Here is a 23,596-nt window from a genome sequence, read left to right as displayed (position 1 = left end):
AAGCAGAGTGGAAGCAATGCCCAGGAACCCTCAGAAGGAACAAAAGAGAAGGAAGAAGAACTATATTATGGAGGCAATAAAGGCTGCTTTTCTACCACAGATTGCAGAACTGCCACAAAAGCAAGATCACAAAAATAGTGATGAAGGAATTTCAAATGGCGGAACTTCCGCTGATCCTTCTTCTTCTTCTTCTTCTTCTTCTTCTCTCTCTCTCCCCCTCTCTCCTGTCCTCATTCTTTCATTATTTCCCTCTAATCAGTGTCATCCACTGAGCATCTGACAGCTGGCTGTATGGGGGAGACAAGAAGTTATGTATCCTGATAAGCTTTCTGAGGAGTTTACAAGCAGGTCGTAGGAGACAGATGAGTGAAAAAATGATAGGGATAAACTATGAGAAATTTTAAAGTAAAAGTTTGTACAAAGTCCTGTGGCATTTTCATCTCTCAGATGATAGAGAAGGCAATGAAGAAAATGAGTCAATGATATAAAACTAATGGGATCGTTCAGGAAAGATGACTGTATCATTTGGAGTTTCATAATATATAAGAAGAGATGGCCATACATATTCCAATATAAAATGTGAGAAAGGCAACTTCAAAAAAAATTAAGGAAAGATATAAATTATCCTTAAATAGAAACCTCAAAAGGAAATAGCATTTATGAGAGATTAAATTTTAAATTTTGGCTAAGAGTAATGAAGAGTCCCAGTGAGAAGACATTACTCAACTTTTCTAGGTCTGTTTGTTCATCTGTAAAGTGGGTGTTATACCTGCTTTACATGTGCCCAGCATATAGCAAAAATTCTATTTATGTTAGTTATTGTAACCATCTAAAGGAAATAATGAGACCTCACCGAGAACTTTGGGGAGCTCAGATTTGCTTTTTTAATGGAAGGGAGGAGCATATATCCAAATACCAAGAATACTAATAAAGCCTGTGGGAATATGTATATGTATATGCTTATGTGTGTTTAGAGCAAAAAATAAAAAATAGGAACAGTGCTGAAGAAAATCATGCAATATTAATAGAAAAAAAAGGAGAACTATTCAGTTTAAATTTTTTTTCTATAAATTTAAATTTACATGAATTTAAATGAAGGCATAAGGCTTATAATTAACCACAAACACATGAGCCAGTGGTGGTATGACGTGATTTCCGGAAGATGCTAATGCAGATCTGAGCTGAATTGATAGAAGTGTAGTGCACAGATCAGGGGAGGTAGTAATCCCCTGATCCAGTTCTGGACACAAAGTAGGAACGTCAACAAAATTCACCGCCAGGATGGTAAAGATAGTTGTCTCTAGAAAATCATATCCTAAGAAAAAAAATTGAAAGAACTGAGGCATCCCTGTGAACTACCTTCAAATATTAGAGGGCTCTCTCCTGTGGGAGAGGGATGAATTTAGTATTACTCCAGAGGTCAGAACTAGGACCAGTGGAAACTCACAGCACTCATGTTAAGAGAGGACACCGTAACCTTTATCTGCCAACGGCATGGGCAGTCTCCCAACAGCACAGTGGTGCATTTTCTGTAGTTGGCAAGGGATTCATTCAGAGCCTGGAGGATCCTCCGTTAGAGAGTCTTGCTTTGTGAAAGATCAAGTAAGATCTGTAATGTCACTTCCAACTCCCAAATTTTATTTTTCTACTTGAAGTGCTGAATTCAAATTTTGTTAAACTATGTCTTTGGTTTTTATATGTGTTATTCTAATACTTCTTCCCTCATTACTATTGTTATAAAACAAAATTTCTGTAAATTTAAAGATCTAATTGGCTTTTATTAGCAATTCATGAATGGAGTAGCATCTCATCTAAAAATAGATTTGTGCTCTGCTGAGCATGACAGAACAGTGGTTTTTACAAGGCAGCTAGTGTAGGAACAAGAAAGCAGAATAATGCAAAAAGTGGATTGATTAACATAAGGTACTCCAGGTTACTTTCCTTGTAAGGATTAAAGCAGAACGGACTTTCTTATCAGGCCAGTTAAAGTTAACTGGGCCTCTTCTGGATTGGTTGCTGGGAATATCTTCTTTTGGGAAAAAAAAAAAAAACTGCTTAGGGATTTTCCTGCTTCCTTAAAGTTTCAGTTTGATTATACGGTGTTTAGCGTGAGTGACTCCATTTTGGCTTGGTGCACTGGAGCCCAGTGCAGGAGCTCAGTCCAAACCAGTGGTCTCTTATAAATTTTATTTAACACTATAAATGATATATAAACAAATGTCATTATAATGAAAAAAATGTCCAAGTCACAGTCTTCTTATTTCAAACAATATGTAACATTACAAAGTTCCAATAAAAGGGAGAAATTTGGAAAGTTTCTGAGCATTGTTACATGACTTGAATTATATAGTGTATGTTGTTGCCACATGTCAACTTAATGAACAGTGAATTATTTTCAACTTTTAACTATGATTAAAGAATGTATGCATAGCTCCTTTTTTTTAATACTCTAATTTCAGTGCTCAAAGATCCAAATTTCACTGGACAGTATTATAAATGGAAGAAAATGGATCTACAATATCCTAAAGAATGGAATTTAAAGTAAGAAATTTTAAGTGCCTTGAGTGCATTATACCATTAAGTTGAAATATCTATTATTCCACTTTCTACTATCCAACTGAACCATCAGAAGAAACCCTTGGAACAGCAACTTATGCCCTTTTCTAAGCATAAGAACAGGAATAAGAAAGCGTCTTTTCTTCTTTTCATATGAACCCACATGGGAAATATCTTTGCTACCTATTGGCTGCCAAAGATAGCGATAGGACATGAGCCACAGTGAAGAAATCTCACAATAACCTCCCCAGTAATTCTTTTACTCTCATTTCCTTTATCAACAAATGACTTAGAAATAGTAAAAAAAAAGGCAAAAAAAATTGTTTATATATTACTAATTAGCTTTTCATCCTTTTCATAGCTCCAAATGTTTTTTTCTTCTTCCACAGATTTCTCACTCAGGAACCAAATATATTAAATCTAATGAAGTATGTAGTAAAATACAAACATAAATGATTATAATATCTTTAGAAATCATTGACTCTTAGACCACATTAAGGAAGCAACCTTCATCTTATCTTTGGCCTCTGGACTCCAGAAGACAGTTTTTGTGCTTCATCATGCCAGAGCAAAGATCCCATTTCGGTTCTGTGGTTCTGGCTATGTAGTGCTAGTCTATATTCTGGTGCGTTTATTTCAAGGTACTTAGTGAATGTGCTACCATACAGCTAGGGGAATTAAAGATCCTATTTTTTGCATTTACCTCATATTTTAGCTTTTCAATGTACTATTAGCAATGTGTCCTCTTTTCTAGATGGAAATACAGGATTAACAAAAATAATATGCTGTATTTCGGATTTGTGCGGAAGTTGAGGTTCCAAAAGTATACTTCCCTACCCTTCAACATCATAGTTCAGATTGGGTTTTTCAGTTGGATTTTCTTTTTTCAGTTGATTCTGTAACAACTTTCCTTCAAGCCAAAGTGGAGAAAACATTTCGCATTCGATACTTTTCTGCTTTCAGGATATATTATAGGCAGTAGAAAATTTTTTATGACTATTAAGCACAATTTGAAGGAGTACAAACATTTTTTTTTTCTTGAAGGCATGTTTTAAGTTTCTTTTCGAGTTGAAGAAACCTACTTAGAATCTAAGGTTAATTTTGCTTTGACATGTCTTCCTTTTTTATTTCCTTTAACAGAGCTGTTTTATTTGTTTGATCATTGACTCATTATGTAATGCCAACATCCCACAGAACCCCCAAATTTAGAAAAAGTAGGACCATATCATTTTCAATTTATCCATCCTCTTCTACATTTGGCTAAAATAATTGTGAGTTGTTTGAGTACTGGAACGTTTTTCCAAATACATTTTTTTAAGTTACAGGTCAAATTATTATGTGCATAGCGACCCTGTCAGAATAAAACTTTCACACCTTATGCCATCTGGTGGTTGATGAGAATATATTTAGACCAAATGATACTTGCTTCTTGTAAATTTTGGACTTAATTAGTCCAAAAACCCCACTATTTAAATAGTTTTAAAAAAGATATTACGTTTATCTGCTTTTTATTGTGGTATTAATATTTGTGTGTACAAATGTGTAGGGATAAAGTAAAAATGAAAGAATGGTGAAATTCATCTTCTTTTCAGATAATTATCAAAAGTCTTAAGTTCAAAATACAGGAGGTGTCATAAAGTGGTCAATTCATAGAAACTCATGTAGAAAATGTTTGGGGCTAGATCTATGCAAGTCTGTATGTGCATGCCATATAATACCATTATGCAGCTCTCTGTTTTTAATATTTGCAAATGCTTTCCTTGCACTGAAATTTTCTATTTAAAAAAAAAAAAACAGAAAACACAAGTTGAGAACCTCTTATTTGAATAGCATTAAGGAAATGCTGTCACTCCTGATACTGTCCTATACTCCTTTTCCCCTCTTCCCCTCCCTCATCAATCATTACTCAATTCTTAAGCCGCACTAAATTATTTCTTCTCACCATTATTCGGGGACCTAAGATCTCTTCACCACCCTGTGCCTTCTGCCGGGGCTATCTTTCTCCACAGGGTCTTTGCTGGTGGCCTAGAGTTAGGCTTTGGTCGGAGGGAGAAGGCGGAATGTGGAGCACTTAAGCACAGGGGCACTGGAGCCAGACTGTCTGGATTTGAATTCTGGCTCTGCCAAGTACCAGCCCTGTGACCTTGAGCAAGTTAGCTGGTTTCTTTGTGTGTGTCAGTTTTATCTATTAAATGGCAATATTAAGTATAACCTACCTCCCGAGGAAGTTTTGAGGATTAAATAAATTAATATATAAAAAATGTTTCAAACAGTATCTGGCACGTGGTAAGCATTCATATTGCTATTGTTCATGCTTTTTCTCCTGTGGCCTTCGTTCAATTTGCAGATGGAAAATCTTTCTTTGCGAGCAACATGGGGAAAGAGTCAGGCTTTAGAGTCAGGCAGACCTTGGAGAAATTCTTATCCACTCTGAACTTGTTTCTGTATCTGCTAAAAGGAGATAACGTTACCTACCTTGCAAAGTTGTTTTCCATTTGATCTCTTGAATGAAATCATACATATAAAATAATATATTGTGGCACATGAGCATTCAATAAATATTAGTTCCAGAGGAGAGGAGGAGATGAAAGCCCATGCCCCCCCCAATTTTTCAGATGTAAAAATGATCTTTGTCAGAAACATATAAAAATCGTCAACTTTTTTCAGGTTAGAAAACAACACTTATCATGACCACATTGATTTTAGTCTCATTGTGCCTGTGGTTCTTTGTACAAATTTATGGGGTACATGTATAATTTTGTTACATGCATAGATTGCATAGTGGTCAAGGGGTTTTAGGGTGTCCATCACCCAAATAGCATACATTGTACACATTGAGTAATTTCTCATCCTCCACCCCGCTATGATTGTTTTTCCTTCTCCACTCCACTCCCATCATTTTTTGTGCCTGGCAAAGTGTTTCACAAGGGTGGCATGAAGATCCGCTCAAACATCGCTGTGGGAACAGTCTCTGCTGTGCTCAGGCATGCCCAGTTCCCTTGCCTCTGTTTCCACGATACTCTGTTCCTGTCTCTTTCAGCATCTGCAATGTGGAAATTCATCTGTTCATGAAGAGTGACCAGGACATGGACATTAGTGTAGCTTTGCATTCTCTGTACTTAGCATGGGAGCCTGGCAAATAGTAGGCTCTCAGTTAATGTTCACTGAAAGATGCATACCTACCCTGTTTTCCCATTTAAGATTAGGATCAAATGTGAAGGCAGTTCATTTTAGGAAAAAATTTAGGTGCAGACTTCTATTAAGGTTCATTCTAATGTAGAAATTAAGGCTCTATTTTGGAAGTTCTAGGGTGTAGTTATAAACAGTGATTGAAAATTGGAAATATAAATGACTTGTGAATATTTTATGCAAATTCTTTAATTTTACACGTTTTAGTTACTATTAATAGAAACCTACTGTCATTATAAACAGCTTATAAATATTCATTAATTAATCATTTGGATTGGTGTTCATTTCTAAGGCCTTTTTTTTCTTTTCCTATTGCCTTGACTGCCTTTTGAAGAGTCATGCAAATGCTTTATTTCTACCAAGACATGGGAAAGAATATGAGTCTATAATCTAATCAGTAGTTTGTATTTTTTTTTTCTCCAGAGAAATAGTGGAAGATATAAAATCCAAAAGCAGCAAAAGCTATTGTTTTGAGCGTTCTTGCTTATGCACATATAAAATTTTGTGTCATACTCTATGGCTAATGATTGCTTTTTGATAACGGAAAAATCTATGCCAATAATGTAAGCTTTGGCAGCTGGCAAGTTACTTAAATAAAAGTTATCAATTGTGGGGGAGTTTTATATCCAATAGAGTTTTAGAAAAGAATATTGCTCTTGTTATACCAAGGAGGTGTAAGAGGGAACAGTACCTTGTGTGCGCTAGGCATCCTCCTTTCATTTCCTAATGTCATACTGGCCACCCTGTGGACTTGACAGTCCCACTGCCAGCATAACCCACCAATAAGATTCATCAGCTCCTTCAGCACCATGACAAATCAACCGCTTTGCTTGCCCTGCTGACACAGCTTCAAAGCAAGATCCCCAGCCTCCTGCCCAGCTAGATTCCCACCCCTAAGACCTTCCTCTGCACAAATTCTGTAAAAGTGGAGGTAAATATTATCTCCAGTTTACCAGTGAGAGATACTGAGGCACAAAGAGTTTAACCAGTCTTTCTGAGATTATCGTTAAACACAAATTTTATTTGAAAATAAAGTATTTCCTAGTTGTCTACTAATATGTACGTATTGAAAGCTTAAATTGTTCAGATAAGCATAAAAATATTGCCTACTCAATGACAAGCACAAATCATGTCTATGTTTTGCAGAAAAGTTGTGGGTTTCTTTTTTTTTTTTTTTTTTTGGTCAGCATCAAATTCTATTATTAAACAATGTTAGTTCCTTTCTCCTTCTATATAAAAAAAAGAATATCATATACCAATATAAATTTTTCTTATATTTATAAAATACATTCTGGACTTAGTTGACCTATTCTTTAAATTGGGGAGTTAATACATATTATTTTTAAGTTCTTTTAGAGTCTGATTTTGTGAGCCTGTGTTTTAACTGACAAAAACACAAGTAATCTTTCTTTTAGTATACCTATGTTTGATTTCCTTTTCTCCAGTTACATGGAAGACATTCATGCTGAGTATATTCATTTAATATATGTTTGTGCTATCCTTTAGGGGTTATTGAATTTAAATATTTTTATAGGCTTACATAATTATATATTTAATGCATTTTTAAGGATGCATGCTAGCTTTTTTTTTATTCCCCAAAGATTAAACCTTGAATGCCATCTTGTGGTTACAGGGAGAATTAGCATTAGAATGGACATGGCATATATTTTTGTAATATAGACATGGGAAAAAATATAGAACTCTTTAAAAAAACTAATGATATTCAACCATTCCAGATTCCTTTCATGCATTTAACAGATTTTCATTGAATTTGTACTATGTGCTTTTATGTTTGTCTGTAAAACTTCCCAGAAAATGAGAAATTATCTCCATTTTATAAATAAGGTGTATAGAAAAGTTAAGAAAAAATAAAATTCCCTCAGGTTAAATACTTAGTAACAGAGCTGAAATTCAAACCCAGGCCTGGTGGATGCCACAACCCATGCTTTGCCCATTAGCCTAAAGTGCCTTAAGTGTGCCCGGTACCATGTCAGACACTGAGGACCTGTGGATGGCTCTGGGGATGGGTAGAAGGCATGATTCCAAGGAGGCCATTATAGCAGGACAGAAAGTATTGCTGCTTGTCCTTTGAAGCAACACACAAATAAGGCTATTTCTGGTTTGTGGAATTGTCCTTGAAGTCTCAGAAAATAGCTATCATGTCTTTCTCCAACCTCCCCTTAAATCTTCTCTTTTTCAGAATAAATACATTCAGTTCCTTCAACTGATTTTTATGAATTCCATACTCTTTATTGGTCCTCTCTTATGGGTATAATTCATTTCATCCATTTCTCAGAACGTAGCCCCAAAACTTTACCGTGGATTTCTGGTTGCAGTGCAGAATCCAGTGGCGCCTTCTCTATTGTAAACACCATAGCTTAAAATTGCTCCCCACCTTCCTCTCTCCTGAAAAAGAGGAGTTTTAATATGAGCCACAAACACAAATGGGTTTTTTTTTTTACCCTAAGAGAATTGCTTCTTTGGTGTTCTGCTCCCACATTTTATGGGGATCTCATGTGTGTTCTCTCAGGCCCCTCTTTCCTACCCCCTCAGTCCCCCTCATTCCCCCTCTCTGTGACCAGAGAAACATGATACGTGGATTGGCTTAGGCCTTGCTCATATCCTCCGTCTGAGCAGGGGTGAGAGGGAGAGGGTTATATTCCCCAGAGGCATGTTAGATTATATTTTACCAGAAAAATAGAGGAATGAGAAGGAAGTTAAGAACACATTACCAAAAGTCAGATTACTAATGGAAGGATATGGTAAGTTTTATGATTCTTCTTATGCATGTAAAGCTACTTTTCAAGAACATGTTGGAATTTATGGTGCCAGCAAGACTATGTGAGAATTAAAAAATGAGCAAGCATTAAGGTTTTTCATTTCACTTTTTAACTTAATAATTCTGGCATTGTACTTTGCAGTCACTTAATTTGCATTTCTTTGGTGATACTAACCATTTTTGTTTTTATAATTTGTGTTTTTAGTTATATAAAGGCAAATGGTTGAATAAAAAAGGAAATAATGCCTATATCATTTTTTGAGGACAAAGGTTTATCAATAGGTAAGAACAGGTATAATATAAGTTAGGTTATTTTCCAAAGTCATATTTGCCCTAAGGAAAATCAGATCTTAATGATTTTTTTATAAACTCATACAAAGTTCACACAGAGCTGGAAATTATTTGTGCTCCTGCCAGCTAGAGTGGAGAGACTTCATAATTTAATTAACATTGACTAGACTTCAGAAGGGTCATGCCTTAGTACTGGAGCCATATTAGCCCCCAGATAAAGGCTCTCCTATACCCATAAGAAAGCTTTAAAGCAAGGTTTGAAGGTATCAAACTGATTCACAGAATGCTGAACTGTGTGCCAAAACAAAGGACAACTACATTTAAAGGAATGTAACAAAATTCAGCGCCGAACAAAATTTTTAATGTCCACTCATCAGAAATCAATCATGCAAATCAGCAAGAAAATATGACCCATAACCAAAAGAAAAAGCAATATAAATAGATCCATAAATGATAGAATGGAATTAGTAGATATGGACTTTAAAGCACCTATTACATGTCTTATAAAATATACTCAGGTATCAAAAGGAAACACAAATATGATGGAGAAAGAAATGGAAGACATACAAAAGATCAGTGGAACATCTAGAGATAAATCAGAAAGTATAAAAGCATATGCTATACAGGAAGAGCAGCAAATTAGACCCTCAGAAGAAATGACCTATGAATATGAAAGTATAGCAATATAAACTCTTAGAAATAGGAATAGAGAGACAAAAGACTGAAAATTAAATTTAAAAAAAAGCCTCAATGAGCTGTGGGACAATATTGAGTGGTGTAAAATACACATAATTGGTGTCCCAAAAGAGAGGACAGAAAAAATATTTGAAGAAATAATTATGGCTGAAAATTTTCCAAATTTGATGAAAGCTACAAGCTCATAGACTAAGAAGCTCGATGAATCCCAAGAAACAGAAATATCAAGAAACCATACCAAGGCACATCATAATCAAATTGCTGAAACTCAGAAATAAAGAGAAAAATCTCAAAAGTAGCAAAGGATGAAAAGGAACTTCACATGTTACACATAGAGGAGCAAAGATAAGAACAACCAATAACTTCATATCAGAAATCTTGGAAGCCAAAATATAAGAAATGACAACTTTAAAGTGCTTCAAAAAAGTTGTTAAGCCTAGAATTTTATACTCAGTGAAAATATCTCTCTAAAATGAAGGTAAATAAAGATTTTTTCAGACCTAAATCTAACCATACAGATGAAATGAACAAAATTTCTTAAACGATAACATCTACCAAGGCTCACTTAAAAAGAAATGGATGACCTGAATAATCCTATATCTAATAAAGAAATTGAATTTATAGTTAAAAGCCTTCACGCAAAGACAACTCCAAGCTCAGATGGCTTCACTAGAGAATTTTTCACAAACTCTCAGAGAAAATAGAATAGAAAGAAACACTTCCCAGCACATTACAGAGTCAGCATTACCTCAATAACAAAACCAAAGACAGCACATCAAAAAGAAAACTACAGATCAAACATTTCATGTACAGAGATGCAAAAAGTTTAGCAAATATATTTTATATATAATATACCAGCTTTTAACATTGTTTGACATTTTTAAATGTCAAATCAAGATTATATTTGTGGTATAAACCCCACTTGGTCATGATTAATTATGATAAATAATTTTAAATAATTATGATAATTTATCATGACCATGTGGGGTTAATACTAGAAAAATAACCTTGGCTTCACATTTGAAAAATGTAAGCAGTGTAAAAAAAAATATGAAAGAAGAACCACATTATCCTCTCAATAGGTGAAAAAAAGAATTCAACACTCATACCTGATTTAAAAAAAACAAACTCTTAGTAAATTAAGGATAGGAAAGAAAAGAGCTTCCTCAACCCGATAAAGCACATATATGAAAAAACTATAGCCAACACTATTTATAATGGTGAGAGACTGAATGTTTTGCCCTTAAAGTCAGGAACAAGACAAGGATGTCTGCCCTCACTACTTCCATACAACATTTTATCAGGGGCTTTGTTTTCATTATAGAAAACATTACTACTAATACATCTTGGCTTTTCTATTTGTTCATTTTTGTCTCTTCTCCTTGGGGTCAGGGACCTTGTCTGCCTTGTTCATCCTGTATCATTAGCTGCTAGAATAATGTCTGGCACGAGGTAGGTAGTCAATGAGTATTTATTAAATAAATGAACTTTTTAGTAGTATTATGTAAGTGAAGTATGCCTATTGAACAAAAACATTCATAGGCCACTTAATTTTCCTCAGTAAACAACTTTTCACCCAATGTTTTCTTGTCATCATATATCCCAAAAGGTAGTTATCCCCAAAGGAAATTTTTGTAAAATTTACATTTCCATATATAAACCCGTTCTCCAAGGAAATGCTTCAATAGCTTGACTTGGGTTCATTGATGTCTCCTGCCAGCCTATTGTTTTTTCCAGAATAAGTCATGAATTTTTCTGATAGAATTTTTCTCTTGTGTAGTGGACTGAATAGTGTACCCCTCCCAAAATTCATGCCCCCCAGAACCTCAGCATGTGACATTATTTTAAAATAGGACCTTTGCAGATGTAATTAGTTAAGATGAGGCTATACTGGATTAAGCTGAGCCCTGAATCCAATGACTGGTGTGCTTATACGAAGAGGAGAAGACACACAGAGATACACACAGGGAAGAAGGCCACGTGATGTCGGAGGCAGAGATTGGAGTGATGCTACAAGCCAAGGCATGTCAAGGAGTGCTGGGACCAGCAGAAGCTAGGAAGAGGCAAGAGAGGATTCTTCCCTAGAGCTGTCAGAGGGAGCCTGGTCTTGTTGCCACTTGATTCCAGACATCTAACCTCCAGAACTGTGAGAGAAAAAACTGCTATTACGTTAAGTCACTAAGTTTGTGGTAGTTTGTTACGGCAGCCCTAGGAAACTAATACCCCTTGTTATACCACATGGTGTTTTTATTACTCTTTTAATACCAATCTTACATTATACTCGTTTGCTTTTCTAATACTATTCTGTTGAAAAGCACATATTGAAATAATTTTACTTTAATATTAGTCAGCACTCATTATGGTACCATACGCAAAGCCTATTGTTCTATGTTTCTGTTTAATTTGTTTCACTTATTTTTCTCAAAAGTAATATACACTTTTAGATAATTTAGATAATTTCTTATTTTTAGAAATAAATAATTTAGATAATTAGAATTAGAATTTAGATAATTTCTTATTTTTCTCTTTCTAGGTTTGCTGCTTTCAAATTTCGGTTTGCTAGGGAAAACAGAATGCCTCACAGAGTCAGTCATTCAGCAGAAAGAAGTCATCTCTGCCCAACTCCAGGTAAATTGAGTTCAGCTTCTTCATTTTGTTTTTATAACTAAAATATTGTTCATAATATATTTGAGTTTTTATTAAGTTTAACTTTGAATATATGAGGCCTACTTCATTTTTTTCTCCTTTTAAGATTGCTTTAACTCTTTCTATCAAAATAGGAACTGGAACTTCGAAAAAATTGATTTACTTATATTTCCAAGCTTACTACCCTTTAATAGGTTAATGCACAATTTGAAAATGTAAGGCTAAGTTTCAAAATGTAAAAAAGCAGCCAAAACAAACAGAGCCCTAAAACTCATTGTAGACTTAGAGATCTATGCAATATGGCTGAAAAGAAAGGAACAATGTTGACTTGTTTTTTTGTTCTTTTTTAAAAATTAACATTTTTCAAAGAAACAGTGTTAGTTTTTTGGGATAAGTTGAGGGTAAGTCTTGAGCAGGAAGAGAAGGCTGGTAACTTATAATGGAAGTCAGCCAGTGTAGAGGAGAAAGCATGACATTTGGGGTTAGAGAACTTGGGTTTAGATTACAGCTGTAAGTAATTATGGGAAAGCCACTTGACCTCTGAACTTCAATTTCTTTATTCCCAGCTAGTACTGGGCACATAGAAGATGTTCAATAAATATTAGTTTCTAATATCCTAGCTTATCTCACAGAATGCTTGTGATTTAGTGACTCCATGTATGTAAAATTTCTTTGTAAAGTGGAAAGTACGGTAAAGTATTAGTTACCATTTTTTCTGTCACCTGGCCGTTAAACCTAACAGCATGTACCCGCCAGGAACAGACGATAACCTTCATTCAGTGATTCCCCAAGGGCCCTGCTCCCAACCTTTTCTCTGGCTCAGTGTTCACTTCTCTTTCTCCTACTCATTTTGCTGTAACACTCAGATTTCCTCCTCTAGATTACCAGCCTCAGTCTTCTCCATGCAACTCTGCCTTCTTGTAGATTTCAGGGTACCTGCAAAGACTGGTAGGAAACAGTGCCTTCCGCACCCGTACTCTCTGCTTCCTCCACGACTTCTCTACTCCTCCCTGCAATCTCTCTCTTCCAACGTTCCCACCATTTTTGACCAACGGAGAGATCACTTGGTTAAGTTGATGATCACAGCAATTTCTGTCCATGCTTTGTCAGACTGGTTTCAACAGCTCAGATCTGCTTATGTTTTCCTTTGTTTCCCATCTCCTTCAGGATAAAATTTAGAGTCTTTGACATGGAAAACCCTTAATGTTCTAATACCTATCTGTCTTTTCAGTGACTTCTCTTACCCCTCTCTTCCTCACACCCTAAATGCCACACTAACCTAGTGGGTCATGACTGTTTATTCCCTGCCTCATTAAAAAAAAAAAAAAAACTTGCGAGCTACACTGTGTTTCCCCATACCCCCATTCCAAACACTCTTCTCTCCTCTTCTTTACCTAAGCATCCTTTGAAATTTGGTTCAGATATTAAATTACCTTCTCTAGAAAACTTTCTCTGCAGTTATCATGGCCACATCATGCTCTTTTAGTTTTCTACTGCTATGTGACAAATTACCACACACTTAATCCTTAAAACAACACACATTTATCATTTCACAGTTTCTATATGCCTGGAGCTCAGGCACAGCTTAGCTGGATGCTCTGCTTAAGGTTTCATAAGGCTGTAATCAAGGTGTCAGCTGGGCTGCATTCACTCTGGAGGCTTGAATGGAGAGGAATCTGCTTCCAAGCTCGGTGAGGTTATGACAGAATTCATTTTCTTCTTTCTTTAGGACGGAGGGCCCTGGCTTCTGGCTGGGTGTATGTTGGCGGCTACTTTCAGTTTCCAGAGGCTGCCCACTCTTCCCTGCCATGTGGGCTTCCCCAACATGGCTTCCTACTTCATCTGGCCAGCAGAGGAAGTCTTTACTGCAAGTCTGATAGCAAGTTGGAGTCTTATATACTGTAACATAACCCCGGGAGTGAGATCCCATCACCTTCGTCACATTTTGTTGGTTAGAAGAAAGTCACAGGTTCTACTCAGGCTCTACAAAGGAGGGGATTAGAAAGGTGTGAACACCAGGATGTAGAGACCCTAAGGGGCCACCTCAGAGTCTCTGCCACACATACTGTGTTATTGTTTCTTTACAGCCAGTCTCCCTTGATAAAGAGTGAGCTCCTTGAGGGGAGGGGCTGCTCACCTCCCAATCTCCCACAGCCCAGTGCATGGCAGATAGTAGCTAGTCAACGCTCGTGAACAAACGAGTGAATGCATGGTAGGACGAAGGAGAATTGTCATGCTTTTAGCAGCCCTGTGATTTTGGAAAAAGAGGGGAAACTTATGATGAATGGGAAAACAAAAGGTGAGCTAGAAGAGGAATATCTAGAGGAATGTCTAGCTAGAAGAGGAATGATTAGTTTTCCAGTGCTGAGCCTTCTCCTTTTTGAAAATGAAATAGACTATTCTTTGTTTTTACTCTGGAAGAGATCATACCTAAGAGGTGGTGGTAAATTGGGTGATTGTTCAGAAATACTCATTCCTGCACCATCTCCACAGGCAAAGGTATTTCCTTGCTCCCTGACTTTGAGCTTTACCCTGTGACTTGTTTTGATCAATGGAATATTAGTGAGTTTAATGTGCCCAGGGTTTGGAAAGGGTTTGCGTGATTTGGCTTGTTCTTTTTCCCTTCTGCCATCATCACAAGAGCATGCCTGGACTAGGCCTTTGATCACAGAGAAAGATGCAAGACATAGAGTTGAGCTTCCACAGCCAAGTTTCCCAGCCATTCCCTAGCCAAGTAAGCCAGCCTCCAACTGACCTTTGGATGTGTGACCTAAACAAATACTTACTGTTTTATGTCACTAAAATTTTGTGGTTGTTTATTATGTTGCAATAGTGAACTTATATAGGATATCAAAGGGAAGTATGACTCAGAAAAGGAATGAACTTCGTGTTCCTCTTTTGCAGAGAGGATTTGCCAATGGGAAAAACTCACTGAGATTTAGGAGGCAGGACAGAAGAAGAGGCCATTATGTTTGAGAAGTTGTTCATATCGGGCATGGTGGCTTCCTCAAACACAGCAATTTCACACCTCCTCACAAAGTCCCACTTCACAGACATGGCGGCTTCACAGATGTCTCCATGAACTTGCCATTTTTGTCCCACTTTGGGTGGCTCAATGCGTGCAGCTCCTTGTACTTCACAAACTCCAGGTCTCCTCACGTCAGTGCATCAGGCTAAAGTAGGTAGTGACTGTTTCTCCGGTTCTCCCAGGTGCAGCTTTCCAGACCTCCACTCCCTAGGTCCCCCCACACCAGATAATCTGAAATCCCTATGTTAAATCCTTCCCTCTTATATTGCTTGCAGTAGCTCTGTTTTTCTAACTGACCCCAGACTGATAATAGGAGTGAATGGAAATAAACCATTCAGCAATAATCAGAGCTTACTACTCAGCACAGATTTTAATATTTTATTAACTAAATTACTTTAAGATTAAAAAGATTATAAGAGGCAGAATTTCCAGGCTCCACTCCGAGTGAGAAAGACATAAAGTATATGGCAGTTAGAATTTGTGCTTTCATAACTTATTTTGTTAACATGGTAACAAAGTCCCCACTTTTATTATTGATTCCAACAACCAAATCCAAGGTGTCTCAGAGGGATTTATAATACTTAAGATTTTCTGGAGGAAAGAAGTTCAAAATAATATTTATTTTTTTATGTTCTAAGGAAATTTTTCTATATTTGTTTTCATTATGTTCTACTATTCTAGCCAGGTTTCTTAGCATACTTCCCAGGAGTTTTTAAGAGGGCAAATAGTCAAGGTGATTGACTCCCCAAATTCATTCCATCCCACCAACTGATGTCAGCTGCTCATGGTAATCCCCTTTCCCTCCCCAGTAACTAGTTTGGGAATAGGCTGTGACACAATCCTGCCTGAGGGGACATATACTGGGTACTTTAGGGGATGGTTTTCCCACTGAAAAATGAGACCTTGGAGAGAAGACCCCTTTTTCTTCTAGGTGTCACTGTATCTGACGGGAGTGATAGGCCAGCTCTCTCACTGCATACCTGAAGAGGAAGACAGCACCTAAGATGGCGAACAGAGCAGTGACAAGACCTGTGTCCTTAGCAATGTTATTAAGTCACTGTCTCAGTCAGTCCTGCCCTCTGCTCTGGTTTTCCTCTTATGTGAGATAAAACATTTCCCTATTGTTTAGCCTGGTTTGAATTGGGGCTTTATATTTCTTATAATCAAAAGCATGTGGAGTCAGAAAGGCTCAAACATGGTTAGAAAGAACTGGAGTTGGTTCATCAATAATATGTTCATAGAAAATAAAGTAGACGGTTTTCTCAAGGCACAGACAGAATTTAGTTTTAAATACATTAAAACTAAAAATTAGTATCAAACATACAAAAAAAAAAAAACCTCAATCAGCAGAGGCCTCAGGGTACCCATAGGATAATGGTGGCGGTCTAAACTCAAATCTCTCCATGCATCCTCCTATAAACCAAAGAGAGAAAGAAAGTCACCTATAGCCCAGGTCTATAATAAATATTACAAAGTTCATTTTGTGTGTGAATGGAGAAATAAACGTATGCCATCAACAGAATTTGTCCTGAAACCCATATTAGGCAACTATGCAAAAGAGAGGAGAATGCAGTGAGGTTGTAGACTTAACAGAACACAAATAGCACCAGTTAGAATTTGTCCCCAGAAAGCAAGGTCCCCATGCTGAGTGGAAATATAGATCTAGAAATTTAGATATTATATCCATATTCTTCTTTTAAAAATATAATCAGTTTATTGCCCTGTTTACAAAGCCTATCAGATAAAGATGAATCTCCTTTGCATGACATATGAGGCTCTCCTGATCTGGCCTCAGCCTCCCTTTCAACTCCACTGAGCTTTCTGTGCACTGCAACATTGTGTTTGGGGATCAGACAGACCTGCGATGAAGTCTTGTTAATAGCTGGTTGTCCTTGGTCAAGCTACTGCAGGTTGCTCAGACTCCGATTCCTCGTCTGTAAAATAAGGATAATAATACCTGCCCATCCTGAGGTTGTGTCTGAGTTAAAATCTGTTATCTATGTATACTGCTTAGCATAGCACCTGGCACAGTGTAAATGCGGCGTGTCCGCTATGATTGCCTCTAACCCTGTCGCACCCTCGCTGTCTCGGTATGCGCTGTTTCTTCTGTCTAAAGTGTTCTGACATCCCTCCTCTGCCCTTCCCTGTTAAGCAAACTGCTTCTTATCTTTTAAAGTCTGAGTCTGTTTTCACTTAGACATAGTGATTCCCTTTTGTGCTCTGGGAGCACTTTTTCCCTTACACATCAACCGGCATATAGCAGGGACTCAGTAAATACCAACTAAATGAATGAACTAACAAAGGATGAAAAGATTGAGCAAAATGGAAGGCATGATTTATGACAAAATTAATTGTAAAATGTGAAATTTAGAAAGATTAAAACGTTCGCTTTGCAGGAATGCTTCTCTTTTCATTGTTTTTCCTTTTATGTCTCTTAAATTTCTGTTTTTCATAATTCCCACCATAGACAAAATTTCTTCTGAGCCACAGCCTGAAATAAATATTATCACAGAGGTTTATGAAATGGAAAAGAAGTGGGAGAGTGAATCTCCATCATCTGAAAATGAAAGGGATGAGTCCTGGGAAGAGGAGGTGGACCGTCTGGTAGCCTGGACCAGCGCTCTCAATACAGATACTCTAGAAGACTAAGCAGAACGAACACTCCAGGATTTAAAGAACAAACAGCCTCCACCACAGCTCAGCCTCATGGAGCACCTTTGGAAGGCTCTCAGAACTTAGATTCCGTTTTGTTCAAGTTGTTCTCATCCTCTCACTACAAGTACAAATTAGAAATATAAGTATGAATCAATGAATATGTTGCTTTGACTTTTTTGAGCTCTACTTCTTTGTTTGGAACTAAGTTAGTCAAATTAGGGGTGTTCACTGCTGTTTTCCAATCAATGGTACTTTACTCCCACAGTTGTTAGACTACTGGACACGAGGTTCTGCAGGCCGGACATGGGTCAGAAAGAGACTGGGAAGGAGGGGAGCAGTCAGGAACTCCAGAGGCTGGACATGATCCCAAGTGGAGGGGTCTATATGTTGATCTACACCTGCTTGGTTTCTTGTTTCCTCTGTATTCAAGGGATGAAATGTCACTATCCACTAATGTTCCTCTTCTGTGTTCTCCCAGAGTACGTGCTGGCTTCTCTTCAACCTTGACCAACCATCCCCTTATTTCTAATATCTTTATTTTCTCCCTTTCTTTTTACCACGTTGCTCAACCTGTACATAAGGTTGGGTCTCTCCAATTCTGAAATATGTCTCTCCCTTTGAGCTACATTTCTATTTCCCTCAACACTATCCCTCACCTTTTCTCAGTCAGATTTATTCATAGCAATCTATCATTTTCTCTCTTTATTTCTTCATTTCACATTTGTACCTCTTGTACCATGAGACCTATCTTCTGCTCATAAGACTCACTAAACTCTGTTAGGATCACCAACAACTTCCACATTGCCAAAACTCAACAGATGCCTCATCTCACTGGGCCTCTAGACTATATTCAATGTGGTTGACCACCTTCCTCTTTTGGAGATGTTTACTGCCCTCCATGCCTTCAGAGAGACTTATTTTGAGGCCTACGTATCTATACACATACATCTTCTCACAAACACCACACACGCAAACACACACATATAAATATACATATATATATACATATATATATATATATATATATATATATGCCTGACCTTGGATGCAGCAATATTTCCTTGAAATCAGCTACCACATATTATATTTTATCTTTTCTATTTAATCTCTTTCTTTCAGGACAAGGAAGTTACACTAATTGCTTTCTTTTCCTGTAGCCAGGAGACCTGGGAATAGAGGTAGGGTGGTGGGGGGAGGTGGGCAAACAAGAGATTTTGGAATAGAGACATTGGTCAGTAGAACAGGATGGTTTATTTAATTACCTTTGCTATATCTCTGGCCACTCATTCTGAGTCTCCAGTATGGATTCCCCTTCTACCCCTATCCCCTGGTAAAAAGGTTCTTTTGAGATCTAGACCAACGCTCTTCTCTACACATTCTCCTTGGTAAGTATTGCCACTATTAGAGTTTTGCCACCCACTCTTGTTCCCATTCTCTGACCTTTTTCTACCTGCCTTAAAAGGCATTGTCTTTACATTATTTTAACAGTATCTTTCAAAGAGAAATTTAATTTTGATAAAGTCCAACTTATCAATTTTTTTCTTTTATAGATTATGCTTTTGGTGTTGTATCTAATAAATCCTTGCCTAATTTAAAGTCACAAAGATTTTCTCATATTCTTTTTTTTTTTTTTTTGAGACAGAGTCTTGCTCTCTTGCCCGGGCTAGAGTGAGTGCCGTGGCGTCAGCCTAGCTCACAGCAACCTCAAACTCCTGGGCTTAAGTAATCCTACTGCCTCAGCCTCCCGAGTAGCTGGGACTACAGGCATGCACCACCATGCCCGGCTAATTTTTTGTATATATATTTTTAGTTGTCCAGATAATTTTTATTTCTATTTTTAGTAGAGACGGGGTCTCGCTCAGGCTGGTCTCGAACTCCTGACCTCGAGCGATCCACCCGCCTCGGCCTCCCAGAGTACTAGGATTACAGGCGTGAGCCACCACGCCCGGCCAGATTTTCTCATATTCTTATAGAAATTTTATCATTTTAAGTTTTACATTTAGATCTGTAATCTATTAAAAAAAAATTTTTTTTTGAGACAGGGTCTTGCTCTGTCACCTAGGCTAGAGTGCAGTGGCATCATCATAGCTCACTGAAACCTCAAACTCCTGGGCTCAAACGATCCTCCTGCCTCAGCCTCCTAAGTAGCTGGTACTATGAGCCACTGTGGCTAATTTTTCTATTTTTTTGTGAGATGAGGTCTTGCTCTCGCTCAGGCTGGTCTCGAACTCCTCGTCTGAAGCAATCCTCCCACATTGGGCTCCTAAAGTGCTAGGATCACAGTTGTGAGTCACTGTGCCTGGTCAAGAATTAATTTTTTATGTGGGTGCAAGGAAGGGATCAAAGTCTGGGTTATGTTTTTTCCTTCCCTCCTTCACTCCTTCTTCCTCCCTTCCTTTTTTACGTATGGACATTCCATTGTTCCAGCACCACTTGTTGTAAAGACTATTCTTGCTCCATTGAATTGTCTTAGTACTTTTGTTGAAAATCAATTATCCATATATGTATGGGTTTATTTCTGGACTCTCTGCTCTGTTCCACTGATCTGTTTGTCTATCTTTATACAATACCACATTATCTTGATTACTGTAGCTTGATTATTTATCTTAAAATAAGATAATGTTAATCCTCCATCTTTGTTCTTTTCCAAAGTTGTTTTGGCTATTCCAGGTGCTTTACATTACTGATTTTAGAATCAGTCCATCAATGCCTACAAAAAATCATGTGGGGATTTTAACTGGGACTGCATTTAATCTATGGATCAATCTGGGGAGGACTGACACTCTAACTATATTGAGTCTTCCCAGCCATGAACTCCCCATTTATTTGGGTCTTCTAAACTATCTCTTAGCAATGCTTTGTACCATTTACTTGTCCATGTGTTTCATATTGTTTGTCTCGTAGGCATTTTTCTCTTAAGCATTTTTAAGTGCTATTCTAAAAAGTGTCATTATAAAATTTCCAATTATTCTGTGCTAGTATATAGAAATGCAATTGATTTCTGCATATTGATCTTGTATCTTGGAATATTGCCAATCTCACTTATTAGTTCTAGTGACTATTTTGTAGATTCCATCAGATTTTCTACATAGACAATCATGTCTTCAAATGAAGACCTGTTTTACAGGGCCGGGTGTGGTGGCTCATGCCTGTAATCCTAGCTCTCTGGGAGGCTGAGGCGGGCAGATCCTTTGAGCTCAGGAGTTTGAGACCAGCCTGAGCAAGAGCGAGACCCTGTCTACACTAAAAAAAATAGAAAGAAATTAGCTGAACAACTAAAAATATAAATATAGAGAAAAAATTAGCCGGGCATGGTAGCGCATGCCTGTAGTCCCAGCTACTCGGGAGGTTGAGACAGAAGGATTGCTTGAGCCCAGGAGTTTGAGGTTGCTGTGAGCTAGGCTGACGCCATGGCACTGTAGCCCAGGCAACAGAGTGAGACTCTGTCTCAAAAAATAATAATAATAATAAAGACCGTTTATCTTCCTCCTTTTCATTCTGGATGCATTTACTTCTTTTTCTTGTCTTACTGAACTGACTAGAACCCCCAGTGTGATATTGCAAAGAATCAGTGTAAGTAGACACCTTTGTCTTATTCCAGAACTTAGAAGGAGAGCATTCAATCTTTTATCATTAAGTATAATGCTGTAGACATTTGGTATTATTTCTTCCTTGTATTTTTGGTAAAATTCACAATTTAACATATCAGAGAAGTTTTTCATTACCAGGCTGTAGTTATATTTTCTAAATTTAGGTGCAGAGAGAAAAGATATACCAAAAATAAATGAAGGCTACCAAAGTGAAATATTTTAAAAAAAAATTCCAATTGAGAACATTTCCTGCTACTTAAGAGACAGCATGGGATGGTGGTTAGGAGCTCAGATTCTTGAGCCAGACTGCCTGGATTTGCCACATTCTCACTAGCTGTGTGACATTGGACAAGTTGGACAAGACCTTGGTTTCCTCATCAAGAATAGATAATAATGGCACCTAGGTTCCCATGGTTGTTGAGAAAACAAAATACTTCAATACCTTAATATTTATAAAGTTCTAAGAAGAGTGCCTGACCCAGAGTAAGCACTATTTTACTTCTTCCCAGTGACTGATCCGGTGTAGTATGAAAGAAATTTCAGATTCAGAAGCTGAAGCCCTGAGCTGAAGCCCTGAACACCCCAACTGATTCTGATGAAGAGTACCAGTGGATGACACTTTGAGACACAATGTAGTTCTGAGGTGTATTTCAAATATGATTAACATGGCACGACATGTGGCGCCCTTTGATAATAATGGGAGTGTCACGTGTGTCGTGAAGTTCCATGGCTGACTGCAGAGCCCCCTTTGGACACGATGTCAAATCTAAAGTTGAGGGCCTATGTGAGAGTGAGGTCCAGCCCCCTGGTGATATGTCCGGGTGGATTCAGAGAAGAGAAGAGGAGAAAAGAAGCAGGAAATTCCATTTTTAAACATTTCCTAAAATGTTTGGATTTATGTCACTGTGACCTTGGACTTAAATACTCCTCATTCCCTCCAGGTGGCGCCAGTTAGCTGCTATTTTATGTGCTCGCGTCTTACGGTGCACAGTTTTCCGCGGAAGCCGGGCACCAAGTCTCCTTAGGCTTTTAGAGGCGTGCGCGGCACGTGAGCATTTTATAAGAGCAGAAACACTTTGTTTTCCCTCCCCAGGAAGATGTTTACTCAACACAAGGAAAGGTTTACTAAGAGGAAAATAACCCAGAGCTTACAAATTATGCACGTTGATAAAATCACAGAACCAACCTGGGGAGAGCAGTGAGTCCTCACCACCGCCTTCAGGCAGGACCTCACAGAAACCAGCCTCCCTCTTGTTTTGTTTAATGACTTCCAGGCCTCGGTGCGTCCACTTAGGGCGGCTCCGCCTCCTACCTGAGGGATGGAGGCACTTCCCTGGGGACCCACAGAGATCCAGAGCTCGCTTCTCGCTTACAGGCAGCCGATGTCCCTAAAGGGTAAATGCCCAGCAATGCTGGGGGGAAGGATGGGAGGCCCTGGGCGTCTCTGTTTATTTGGCAGTTAACTAAGAGTATAAGGAGACCCAGAATTTAATTTTTTCTTTTTCTTTCTCTCTCTCTCTCTCTTTTTTTTTTTTTTTGAGACCCAGCATTTAATTTAAACCACTATTTCCGTAGAGTGAGATCTCAAACCTTATCTAAATATTCAATTCCAGCATTTAACCACCTCCCAGGAGGGAGTTCTTTTTGGCTAATCTGATTCCCAGATGCAAAAGCGTAAGCCCACTTGATTCAGGGGGTTCATCATAAAAGATGGAGAACAGCTGGTTCTCATTTTCTGCACACTATCCCTTAATGGAGCTGAAGGCCAAGTGTAAGTGCTCCCTGCCCTTCTGCTATCTGCACTAACCAACCCCAGCCCTTTGCGCTTTTTGTCATGGCCTCAATGTCCGAACCCTCTCCCTGACTCTTCGTCTCGCTTTTAAGTTCTAGAGACCAGACTGGAATCCAAATGAAAAGTGATCACTCGAACTACCGAGGATAATTATATTTACAAGTTGAATTCTGTTTCAGCAAATACAATTACAACATTCAATGTGATCTCCTGGGGTGTTTTGCATGTCTCAACAGCTAGCTCATGTTAACAATGCTTTACTGACAGAAAAAACTGTTTTCTGTACAGGAGAAAAGTCATATATACTAGATGTGTACGTAAGTTGCTATCCATTCTGAAGTAAAATTACATAATTAAGATAGTGTTCTGGTTAA

General features: G+C 37.8%; 1 protein-coding gene across 1 annotated transcript in view; it reads left to right on the top strand.

Moving 5' to 3' along the window:
- Positions 1-17,984, top strand: part of UBE2U (ubiquitin conjugating enzyme E2 U) — a 53,068-nt gene extending 35,084 nt beyond the window's left edge. Inside the window, 3 exon segments of the mRNA XM_045546426.1 lie at positions 2,460-2,541; positions 12,045-12,139; positions 17,653-17,984. Of these exon segments, the coding sequence (XP_045402382.1) occupies positions 2,460-2,541; positions 12,045-12,139; positions 17,653-17,834 (359 nt within the window). The 3' untranslated portion in view covers positions 17,835-17,984.
- Positions 17,985-23,596: the final 5,612 nt, after the last annotated feature.

This window comes from Lemur catta, chromosome 3 (genome assembly GCF_020740605.2).
Source record: "Lemur catta isolate mLemCat1 chromosome 3, mLemCat1.pri, whole genome shotgun sequence".
NCBI lineage: Eukaryota > Metazoa > Chordata > Mammalia > Primates > Lemuridae > Lemur > Lemur catta.
This window is presented reverse-complemented; position numbering and strand designations above follow the sequence as displayed.